This window comes from Anopheles darlingi, chromosome 2 (assembly GCF_943734745.1).
Source record: "Anopheles darlingi chromosome 2, idAnoDarlMG_H_01, whole genome shotgun sequence".
NCBI lineage: Eukaryota > Metazoa > Arthropoda > Insecta > Diptera > Culicidae > Anopheles > Anopheles darlingi.
Genome location: NC_064874.1, coordinates 12,309,272 through 12,321,771, shown reverse-complemented (window position 1 = coordinate 12,321,771; position 12,500 = coordinate 12,309,272). Strand labels below are relative to the sequence as shown.

Below are 12,500 nucleotides of genomic sequence, written 5' to 3'. Positions count from 1 at the left end.
CTTACTTGTTCTTGTGCAGCTCCTTCTTGGAAACGCAAACGGCCGTGTACGCATCCTCCAGCAGGCAGAGTTCTTTCTTCTTGCAGTTGAGCGGTTTGCAAAGATCGCCTGGAATAGAGAACGAGAGAGAGAGTGTGTGAAGAAGAGTGATGAAAAAAAAGGGAAGTCACAGCGACTATTGAGTTGCACTTCCGGTGGCCTGTCAAAAATGGAAGCAGCTCCAACATCCTAGTGATTAGTACCGGGCGAGTAAAGGGTGAATATGAAATCTTCATCACACAAACACACACACACACATGCGCCTTTCCCTTTCGTTTGCCTTGAGATTACACATCGAAAATCGAGCATTCTTTTCTCTTCCGCTTCCGGTCTTGCATCGCGCACTGACGACGACGACGGACAATGAAATATGCATGCGACGCCCGGCGGCTCCGAGCGTCATCAAAGAACGAGCGTACGGCTAGACAGGCAACCAGAACACGTCGTTCGTCGCCATGGTGACGGATAATCAAAAGCGGATGCTCACGCAGATGCTTGGTTGCAATCGAGCTGACTTTTTGCCTGACGTTTGCGCTCGAAACTAGCGTCGACTGAGGCGTACGCCTTGGAAAAGGGGCTGATGCCGGTTGGGTTCTTACCAATCAGTCTCGTCAGTGTGCGTCGGATGGTGTAGCCATGTATCGCCTGCCCCGGTGCTACAAAGGTTTGCTGTTTAGTTTGCATACCAGCATCATCGCACAGCATCGCACCCCAGCCCGTGTTAGTGTCTCTTCCGGAAGGCTTCGATAATGATGATGATGATGCCGATGGTGGTGATGATAAAGTAATTTTCGTATGCTAATGATATGATATGACGCTGCTGCTGGTGCTATTTGATGGCGCAGGGAGTGATTCTCGTTCCCTGGAAGCTGATACATGCATGAGCATAATCGGCGCGCGGTAGGTTTTTTGGAATTAAGCACCTAATCGAGAAAGGTGCAGGTTCGTTAACCGGAGCAGCGGAATATGAAACAAAATACGTTGTACTTCATGTTAATGTCGGAAAGCTGTGTAAGTCTAAAACTTTCTTCGAAAACCAAAGAATAACGTCACATGGAGACGCATGGTCCTTTGGATGGAGACGCATGGTCGCAGGATTTTGAGGATCAATTTTGCACTATATTTTAATGTCCCTTTTGTTACAGTGCGTTATATGCAGCGCAGTGATAAGCTCACTCACCTAACATCGCATAATGACGTACGTCTGGTCATCGCCACGTTACTCGCTTCTCACGTAGCAACAAGCACCTGCGTTGAGGTGAGTCTCCCAACGACCACAAACATCTAAAATTAAACGATTATTTCCAAAACCCATCGCACCATCGCTCGTTGGCACACGGTGCGTACATGTTCCCTTCTCATGCCACGGGTTTTTGGCCAGTCACCATTGGAAATTCCACGAAACACAATTTGACGCAACATGACACGGCATGGGACCCCCCCAGGGAGGGCAGGGAGTTTGTGCTTCATCCCACCCCACACATCCCGCCGTATTACGTTTCAGTGCCGTTGCTTTTGACGACAAAATTGCATGCCAAGAGTAATACGCCCTCGATCCCAAAGGGGGTTGGTAGTTCATCGACCACCACCAGGCCCACTGGCATAACGAACCACGGTGCAGCGGACCAGTAGTAGTGGCCTGCATTTACCTGCACCACGATCGATCGATCGGCATCAGCGGTTTTAATGGATCGGTGTCAAAATGCAGTTTGCAGCGCCCTGGGACACCAATCGCCTTATCGGAACCCCCGGGGGGAACACGATGTAACCAACCAATGGGTTCTCTAGCCGAGCGGAATGAAAGGCACACAATTTACTGGCCTTCCCGGACAACCAAGGTGGTCGGGCCCCGGTTTTTCGGTTCAGAGCGCTTACAGGACGCTGTACATTGGAATCAATAAGGGTTTAGACCTTCGCCAACCGTACCTAAGGTGAGCTGGAGCACGTCTACCACCACCAGAAAAACCAGGCTAAGGTCAATTGATTGTACAACGGTGCACTGTTCACCTTCAGCAAACGGAGCGGTGCTGCACGCTGCACACCAAAGCTGATAAGCAGCTAGCACTTGCCACTCGCACCTCGTTGGCTGCTACTGGCATGCAACAATCCGGATTCCTCCTTTCACGATTCCGAGGTCCACATTGTGTGAGCTGGTGGTTGTTTTGTTATTTCTTTTCCCCTGCCCTGCACGCCAAGAACCTGCCCTGTTTGTGGTGGCCTCCGTTACAGCTCACTGTGCTGCAGGTGTTGCTCTATTGGGGTACTGTCGTGGCCTACGATATGTTGGGTGAATTGAAATTCCAACCTACCGGGACAAGCAGTAGAGCGAAATCGAGTGGGAAAAATTGAAACGAAAAAATGGCGCAGGAAATTCCGGCAACAAAACCTTTCGAGATTCCATCGCACGATTAGAGGGCCCCTTTCCTTCCATTGGACGTCGCTTTTGTTATTGTTTTTGTTCTGCAGAAGCTACAACAACCACAAGGTCACATCGGTACGCGATGACGCATAGGTACGGGGCCATCCACAAATGAGACCATCAACGGAGCACACCGTCACCGTCACCGTCGATCGATCGTGACGCCAACGCTGGTGCCCGCTAGGATTCGCCAGCGGGGAGGGGCGGAAGGTTACACAAGGGACTTGACTCGGTTTTGACTTTAGCTGCACACGATGCTAGGCCAACATTATGTAAATTTATTCATTATAGCCGCGAGCATGCAGGATGAGACACCGGAGCCGAAGCCGAAGCCAGAACCGGAGCCACAGCGCGGCTTTTACAGTTTTCAGAGAACGTTGCTGCACGTGTGCCAGTGTGCCAGTGAGTGTGTGTGTATGTGTGTGTGTTGGCACGAGAATGAAGCCGTTTTTCAGCTGCAACCGATGCCGATGATGACGATGACGATGAAGACATGAAAAAGCCAGTAGCATAATTCGGCACATGGCACGTCTAATTGCCCTGCTGCTGCGTGTGGCCGAAGGGACCTTCCCCCCACGGGGCTAGGGAATTGCATTTCAAACGCAGCCACGATGCAGCCACAGTAGTGCCAGCCTCCCACGGGGGATAATTTGAATTTTCGGTGAGCAGTTGAAGCTGTCAGATGATATGCATTATGGAGCGTAATCATTCGGGTTCGCTTCTTGCAGCGACATCGGCAACGTGACATCGCGCTTGACAGACGACGAGATCGTTCAGGAGGAGCAGATCGTAAAGGCTGTTGCACTCCCGACGTTTCCTTTGGGTATGTCATGGTGAGTACAGATGTTGTGTCATGTAGAGGTTGTCTTGTTCAGAAATGGATAGGGGATATGAAGCAATAGGAAGCAAATTTTGCAAATAACTCCTCCGAGAGTAATCTCGTTGTTGTCTTAGTATGGTATTGTGATTGTTCTAGGTATTCTCAGTTAAATAAATAGACATTATTTGACATTTGATTCATAGTAAGGTACCTGTTGGTATACGCTGCTCAATTCATTTCCTTTCCTGACTACTAGGATGATAGCACTCCTTTGACACAATCATCACAATCAGAATCTGACAGCAAAATCGTGACAGTTAAAGTGACAGCACAAAACTGACCCGTTTCAATTCATTCCATGAAGTGAAATTTTAATGAATTTGAAACATTTAGCAGAAAATATTAAACTCCTCTCCGTAATTCTTCTTCGAAAACAACGCTACCAGCGTGCTCCAGGCGCATACGAAACGATTGCTGACCGAACGCTGAAACTACTGCTCGGTCGAGAATTACGCCGTAAGCCTCCATAATCCTGCGGGTCGCAATTCATGCTACTATAACCGTTTAAACGGCCCACGGACACCCCCGTTTGGCTGGCAATGCGCGACCGTTAAAAAGGGCGGAAAATGGTCGACCGCGACCTAGGACCATAGGCCCCCCTTAACTTAGTTAAACGGCACACGGCAACGGTAGCCCGCGACAAACCCACGGAAGGCCATGGTCAGGCCCCGGTTGCTGCTATTCTCATCACGTTCCAATTTAAGCTCGCTCCAGTAAATTACTTGCACACCCATACTCACTTGATGACAAACTTTACAACCTTTGCTCCGCGCACCCCGAATGAACACCATTTTTCCCGCCCTAAAGTGTAAATGTTCTCTCTCTTCCTCTCTCTTTCTTTCTCTCTCGCTCCTTCTCTTGAGCGCGCACAACTGCAGCGCCAGTTTCTTAGTAGAACTGGTGGCGTGAGGCGCGGAAAACTTGAAAATGATCTCGTAAATTTCAACGACTATGTGTGTGTGTGTGAGTGTGTATGCACGTGCGGGCCATTCTCGCGATTCATGATCGGCGTTACCACGCACCAAGGGTAACAGCTGGCCAGCAGAAGCAGGAGCAAAACCATTCCGTCTCCCTCTCTACCGTGCATCCATCCATCCATCCATCTGACAAGAATTATGCAAAAACTTTCACTATGTACCTGTATCCCAACTTCCGGCAGTGTAGAACCTAACCACCACCACCACCATCCAACCAAGCAAATGTGCTACAAAACGGGTTTTGCACGGAACTTGCCACTGGGCAAGATATGGCACCCCCTGGGGTGTCCCTGGCAGTGTTTGCCACTGCATTTCATCCGGCCAATCCACGGCAGCCGGGGGGTTTTGACCGGTTTCCGCTGCATACTATCCACCATTACTGCCATTACCTCCGGTTGCACCGGTGGGTATCGATATCGTGGGTTGTGGCCCTTTTGGCGCCCGCTGACGATGCAATAATGTGTAACGTAATAATCATATTTATCTCGTAATTTATGGCTTACAGATATCGGTCAGGCCAGGGCCAGACGATCAGCCACGGTGCAATCATCTTGCAGCAAGTGCCAACACGCCAACACTAGCGCCGCGACGGTGCAACCGGGATCCCCCGGGGGGTGAACCAAGGGCCGTCTTCCTTCGTCGAAGTGTTACGATGACGTTATCTTGCATCTTACAGCACCCCTACCCTACCATAGTAGTGCCATAGTTCGTGGGCGTCTGGCGAAGGACGAACGGCGAAGATTTAGGTTAGGTTCGCGGGGCAAGAACCGGTGACCGACCGAAAAGTGGACCAACTACCGGAAGAGAAGAGGAAACCGAGGAACCGACGACTTGAGCGCGTGTTCGTTAGCGTCCTTTCGACAGCTCTTTCGACTGCCAAACACCACCGGGCCATCGCCACTTCCTTAATGGGGTTTTGGTTCCAAAGTCAGGAAGGGGAACTTTATGAACAGCAGCGGCAGGTGTTGGTGGTGGTGGCTAGGTAACACATTCTAGCGGAATATGGTGTCAGATGGTGTCGCTGCTGCTTCCTTCGAGAGTTTCTTAGATATTAGTGAGCGCAACGGGACGCGTAGTAGCGAACTTTGTGCTTCAGAGCTATCGTTCTAGTCTAACTTCTGCTTCAGCGATGGAACCATCGCTTCCTCTCCTTCTCTCGGTGGTTGTGCCACGCTCGGTTGTAGCAAATCAGTGCATAATGGTTTCGAATGGTGGCACACGCTGTACGTAGTTGAATGAATCATGAAGGCGAAAGGACGAAGGCAACGCCACAGGATCGCAGCAAGCGGATGTTGTTTATGTAGCTGAAATGAGCTACAAGATTTGCAGATCAGATTTGTTTGCGCTTCTCGTTCCCCAGAGGGAAAGAGAGAGAGAGAGAGAGAGAGAGAGAGAGAGAGAGAGAGCGAGAGAGAAAGAGAGAGAGACGACGATTCATACTTGAGCGTTTGGCAACAGCCTTCTATGGACGGGCAACAGCCTTCTATGGAGCCTTCTATGGACGTGCACTCGGCGCCATGGTTAATTGTACACCAGAGTGCGTGTGTGTATGTGTGCATATGGTCCAGCCTGCTGCTGCTGCTGCTGCTCTACACCGGTTTGGATGTAATTTACAAACCTAGACACCATCGAGCAGAAAGGGCAAGCTAGCCCTACCCGGTTCTGCAGTCGTACCCTTAACCAACTCAGAACTACAACAGCATTCGCAGCATTCCTCCGTGGGTAGCCAATTTACAAAAACATATTCCGACCGACTCGGGTACAACCTCGAGTCCCCTTGAGATTGCTCGTGTGCTGGATTCCTGGAGGAAGCAACGCTACATGACGTTCCGCACATGCTTCTGTTTCCGTAACGATGCTGTTGCTGTACCTTTGAATGCAGCCAGCCAGCGTTCTCGTCATGCACAGTCACCGGACTACCCACGAACACTACAGACACTACAGACCATCATCGTGCTGGATGCTGGAAGTTTTTCAAGTTTTTCTCAAGGGGAGCACCGCAAGGGGAGCCTGAACTTTGCTTTCACAAAGTGTCATCGGCAATAACAGTTTACAGGTCCTCGCAGGTCTGTCTGTGTGCTGTGTGGATGGGTTGCTTCCCGATGTTGCGGCCCCCCTTTTTCCGACGGGCTGCTTCTGGCGTGCGTGTGGCTGGTAGTCATGTGTCTGCTAGATCTGGTGCGGAAGTTTCAAAGGAGAGAGCTCCAGCAGTGCCGCCAGCTCCGTCGCAAGGTAGCGTGTGCCCGATTGTAAGAAACAGCAGAAAACTTTCCGGTCTCTCCGCTCAAGCGCTGCATTAGTGGTAATGTTGTTTTAATGTTACTTTCTTGTGGCCAACGATGACTACCAGGAAAGAGAGAGAGCGAACGAGAGAGCGAGAGGTCATGCAGAGTCAAGTGTGTGAGGCGCCAGAAAGATCATAGAAGGCGCGCCGGGAATCGTCGTCACTTGAAATCATCTGCATTATTTCAAAACTAAAACGCTCCTCCCGCTTCTGGCGGGATTGTTGGGGATAATCATTTTGAGTTTTATGCGTGTCGTCGAGCTTCACACAACTCGGCAACAGCGTATATGTATGTATGTAGGCATCGTTTCGTATGGATGTTGTTGTGATAATGCAAATTGAATTAAATGAATACGACGAATGGAGCTACCTGCCACAACACGCCATTAGCATAGGTTATGGGATAAGGCACCACATCAAGAGGACCAGGGAGCGGACCCTATTCCGAAGAATCAATTATTAACAATTCATGCCCCCTCAGGAACACACCGAACCAAATTATGCAAACTGCCCAGGAGCGCAATACGGCGAATGGTTTGGTGCTAGCAGTTCGTAAAATGCGATAGAAAACTCTCTCTCTCTCTCTCTCTCTCTCTCTCTCTCTCTCTCTCTCTCTCTCTCTCTCTTTCCACTAACCTAGGAGCTACAGCTAGCACTTTTAATCGAACTGGAACGATAAGCTCCGAGCCCGGTGAAGGTTATTCTCGGAACCGTGTTCTAGATGTTTTGTAGCTTAATCCTCGGTTCTTTTTGTTTTTCTTTCACTCTCCACTTTTCGGTCAGCATGAAACCTTGAATTGACCAGGCATTTAATTACCACCCCCGGCTTGGGTGGATGGTTTAGGCTATTGGTACCGTTGCCGACTTGACGTCACCGAAGGGCACTTCAATCATTGGCCACCGTCCACCGTCCACCGTCCACCGTCCACCGTCCACCGTCCACCGTCCACCGTCCACCGTCCACCGTCCACCGTCACACTGTACCTGTAATGACCCAAAGTATCATTACTTGCTGCGGTATACACAAAACAACACCATAATTAACACGGACTCAGACGGTCCCGAACCAACCCGATCTGGCCGTAATCGTTGGCGGACCAGAGGCCATCAAGGTCACCGCCGGGGCGTGCGTGGCTGAGGGTGTAGGTGTCGCAAAAAGTGCCCTAAGCGGATTAGGTTATTGCATAAATTGTGAATCCGCATCCAACCCAAAGCCCTAAGCCAACAGCGGCCAACGAACCGGACCGGACCAGTGGTCGTCACAGAGAAGTTAGGCAGGTTGTTGGAGGGTTTGTTGGAATGCCGTGTTCGTGATAAATCGAATAAAAGCAAATCGATACGCGAGCGTGACAATTCCGGGGAACGATTTTCGAATACTCGTGAACATGTGTTAGCTGCATGTTACACAGGCCCCCGCCCCTCCCCGCGGTACATATACCCCAGGTCAACGAATCCCGGCCTCGAATTGTCCTCCAGAGGGCGCGCGAACGGCGCATTGAATATTAATTTATTTCTTCATTTATTCAAACATTTTCAACCGTGACAAAGCAGGAACCACCATAGCATGTCATGCGCTTTGTAGCTTCAAACGCTGATGCGTAGCGTACTTACTGGAAGGATCGTGAATCCATTTCTTCTTTTCCGTCATCATCTGCTGCTGCTGGTCCTGTTTGAGCTGCATCGAAGGGTCCAGCTGTTGCTGCTGTTGATTGCTTTTATCATCCTATTGTCGTGAGAGAGAGAAGAGAAAAAAGAAAACAAATTACTTGCCATGTTTTGTCCACGGGAATCCATCTTTGACATCTTTTGCAGCATCCCCTTCGCGCTGCCATTGAGTGGTTCTTGGAAAAATGCTTTTCCGTTGCTTAGTGCAGCCCGCCGAACAATTAGCTATTCGGATGAACACCTTTACTGGACGCACGTCCCACCCAGTGTCCTTTCAGTGGCAGCGGCAAAATCTTTCTCATTCTGTTTGAGAAATGTTTTGGATCACTTTCGGACCTGATGGTCCCGGGTTCTCGGTTCTGTCCACGGCAGAAAGGTTAAACAAAGACACACGACACACAATACCCGAAACCCGAAGCGTAATGAATACAGAAATGTCCAACAACAATTACTCCCACGGGGTGGACGGAGTGGCCCGGGACTGCAATTGAGTTAAGCTGGCGGCAGTGCGTAGGACACGCCAACATGGTCCGCATTCAGTCCGACATCCGTCCAAGTGGACCATGTCCACCACCAACGACAGCAAAAGTCCCCGAAATTAACTTCCACTATTGTCGCATCGTAGGAGGGGACAAAAAAAAACGAGTTTTCCATCTAAAAACAAAAGCAAAAAGTAGCGTCCAACTCTTGATGGTCCGGATCTGACTTCTTCGAATCTGCTTTCTGCGTTTTCCGTCGTTTCTTAAAATCGTCAGCGCAAAAAAAATCGGTTTTAATCATCCCTTTGTCCCAGGACGAGCAATCGTCAACCCCGAAAACCCGAGAAAGAAAAAGTGTACGGAAACAAATGGAAAATCATCCCGAAATCATCCAAGTGACGGACCGGAATGGGGAGCGAAGGACGAAAATGGTGACTTTCGTCGTCGTCCGGAATGACAATCTTCCCGCAGTTCGCAGAAACAGCAGCAGCAGTAGCAGCAGTAGCAGTATTGCGCTGGTTGGTAAAGGTTCCGCTTCATTTGTCGCTCTCTCTCTCTCTCTGCTATTCGTTCTTTGTACCATTTACATGGTCCAAGAGTGGGCCAGTTCTGACCGTCGAGTCGTCGTGGTTCTACTTCTTGGATAACACGTTCCATGGAATCATTCATTTCATGCGGAATAACCTTGATTGGACCAGAGTGTCCTCTTTGATGGTGTTACGCTTTGGTGATGCAATTCCGGTGGCCCCGCGATTAATGGACAATGTAAAAGTTTCGAAGCAGAGTAGAAGAGAGAAGCATTTAAGGACCCATGGGCATTCAGGCTCAATGTGCCGTGTACGCAGGTTCGGATCAAATTGCCAAGCGATGATTTGTATTAGAAAAGTTTCCTTCCAAAAGTGCCCACGGGAGGTGGTTCTTTGGTGGCCAGTTTTGCTCGAGTACTATGCAGCAGCCGCTTCACACGATTGCTCTCTGACAATTGATTGGAACTCTCACCAACTCCTCGCCCGTTGAACCATTAAGTCACACTAACAGCATAGAATTATCGCGTAAAATAGATTTGCAAATAAATGGCTAATCATTTAAGGATAGTTACGAATGTCGAACAGTCAAGCAGAGTTTAGAGATCAATCTCATGAGATATAGGAACTGAGTAGGCTGCATAGCTACACACTTTATATATAAAATCCAGCATTCCGTTTTGAACATTATTGTCGAGCGAGCATAAACCACACCTCGACCGCATGCAACAGCAGGAAGCTCTCCTTCCGCACAGATGGTTTCACGGTGAATGAATAATTTCATGTTTTATGTGCGTGAGTAGAGAAAGCATAACTTGGAATAAACAGCAACAACAAGCAAAAAAACCGGGTCACCACAACCATCCAACCGAGCACTGCTGGTCTGCTGGTGCCTGCTGGTGGTAGTGGTCCATCGCGTAACACTGGCACACGGGAACAGCGTGTCACTCGAGGTGACAGCAGCGCGCCCGTTAAAGTAACGGGGAATGGGTAATTCATCACATGCCGCCCTCTCTCTCTCTCGTTGATTCATTTGGGTGGAAATTAAAAATTAATTTACAATTGATTTATGTCGCAAAAGCAATATAGTCAGCCCACCGCCAGCGTCTGGGCCGCCTCTTTCCGTCCCGTCGTCCCGGCAACACACAATATCTCACAGCCGGCCGTCCGGCAGCATAATGTTGAATGGAAATTAATCATAATTGTTATTAAATTGCGCGCCTGTCAAAGCCAACTGGACATCCGACACTTCGGCCGACCACCACGGAGGGGGTGTGAAATCGATTAAGCACACTAGAAGGCTCTTCGAGGAGGCAGAATTCATTTTTAGACCCATCCGCCGCTCAGAACGGTGGCAGGAAAAGGATGCGTTGCGTTACAGCCCGATACAAGGACCCGATGTTCGATCGTTCGCAAACTCGCAGCACGAACACACCTCATGCTGTGCGTCCGATAGCTTCGTAGATGAGTTATGTCCGGTGCTTCGGTTCCAGCTTTTCGATTAAAAAAAAACCATTTTCTAGAATCGAAACAGTTGCTGGAACGTTTGACAGTTACACATAGACGAGAACTCGCCTCCAGAAACGGACGTTTTCCCTTCAGGCCAAAGCTAGACAATAGGGTTTTCTGGAATCGGAATAACAGGATTTTGCAGCATAAAGTATGGACTACTGTACATTGATTCCTATGTTCCGATAGACCGCGAAAGGCCAAAGTTCGATCGTGAACAATCCCGAATTCCGACCAGACAGAACAGAGAACGAATTAGCTGTTCAAATTGTACACCGGATAGTACACCATTTTCCATATCGATCGAAATTCTGCTGAGTGAGATCCGGGGCGAAACGGGATCTCTATGTATTTTACTAAGTACCCACCAATGAGAGGCCACGTGCCCTCCCTTCTTCGACCATACCGGGCTGGTCCGGGGTAGGGCGTCTAAATTGGGATTGTCGATTAACATTTAAATTAACTCCCGCAATGATGCTTGATGATACCGGTACCGTTCGTGTAGTACCTCTGACGTGCTTCGGTCGGTCGTCATAGCTTACACCTTTTCCCCGGGACTTCGGGGACGTCAGGATCGTGTGGCTTGTCAGGGGAAATTAATTACATTTACGGACAACAACCCTGGAGCAAATCCTACTTCGTGTATTCGCCAAAGCAATTGTGTCCCTCCGGCGGCCGGCGAAGGGGGGGGGGGGGCATTGGTGGTAGCTGTTTGATAAAGCAGTTAAGGGTTACGAGGACGCGACAGAGAAGGAGAAGGAAAGAGAGAGAACGAGAGAGAGGGCGCACCCTTTCGACATTGAACAACAACGTCAAGCGTTAACCGAGTTCTCGGAACGATGACGATAATTTATGAGCGTCCCATAATTTCCCTTTCACTTCATGTATCATAAATCATGGCGGGCGCATGTAGGCGCGCCTCAGAATGTCTCGGATTGCTTTTTTCCCCGATTTTCATCTTCTTCTTCGTGTACTTCGTCTGCTTCCTTTCCGGGGAACAATTCGACCCGTCACTTGGGCTTGACGGCCAGCACCGGGCTGTCATAGTCATGCGTCAGATCGGCACCGCCTACTAAGCCAAATCGTCAACTACTTGGACCTGGAAATGTTTGCCCAATTTCTGGCGGGAGGATTATGAATTCCCCAAAAAACCAACTACCGAAAACCCCAAAAACGGGATCCCAGCAAAAAGGAGAAGAAGAAGCGCGAGTTGAGTCAATAGAGAATTCCGTTTTTAAAAGAATAAATGAAATCCATTTGCGGGAAAAAAAACCCAACCTTCTCCGGGCTCCGGAATTAATCCCAGAAGGTGGTGCCCCACCTCCGGTCCACAGCCAGCGCGTTTGATGATTACCTTTTTTTTTTTTTTGGGAGGTTCGAGGACCCCGCTAATCTGTTGACATTCGGTGGTGAAGATAAATGATAAAAACGGCCGGAAAGGCATGTCAGTCGGCTGGCTGATGATGGTGTGGCGCGGTGCGGCGAGGGATTATATAAATTGGTTTTTGAGTGTTCGGACAAAGTGGGCCAGCTAAGCGGGTCAAGCCACGACCAATCGCCGTCTATCGGGGTTCTGAGCCTTCTGAAGGACGACGGCTACGGGCCCCCCTTAATGCCTTGACGGACCTGACATGACCTTTTAAACACTTTCTGGGCGATTGAAGACGGTATCGAATCGGGTTAGGTATCCGGCGAAGGATTAGAGGTTCCCTGCGCGAGAGATC

At 49.5% G+C, this 12,500-nt stretch overlaps 1 protein-coding gene across 6 annotated transcripts in view; it reads right to left on the bottom strand.

Moving 5' to 3' along the window:
- The window catches only part of LOC125952499 (proteoglycan Cow), a 76,882-nt gene that overhangs the window by 19,414 nt on the left and 44,968 nt on the right, over window positions 1-12,500 (bottom strand). For all 6 annotated transcript variants that reach the window (XM_049681993.1, XM_049681992.1, XM_049681995.1 and 3 more), the window contains exons 3-4: window positions 8,211-8,322; window positions 6-108 (exon numbers count right to left, since the gene is read on the bottom strand). In XM_049681993.1, coding sequence (XP_049537950.1) covers window positions 6-108; window positions 8,211-8,322 — 215 coding nt within the window. The remainder of the gene's footprint in view (window positions 1-5; window positions 109-8,210; window positions 8,323-12,500) is intronic.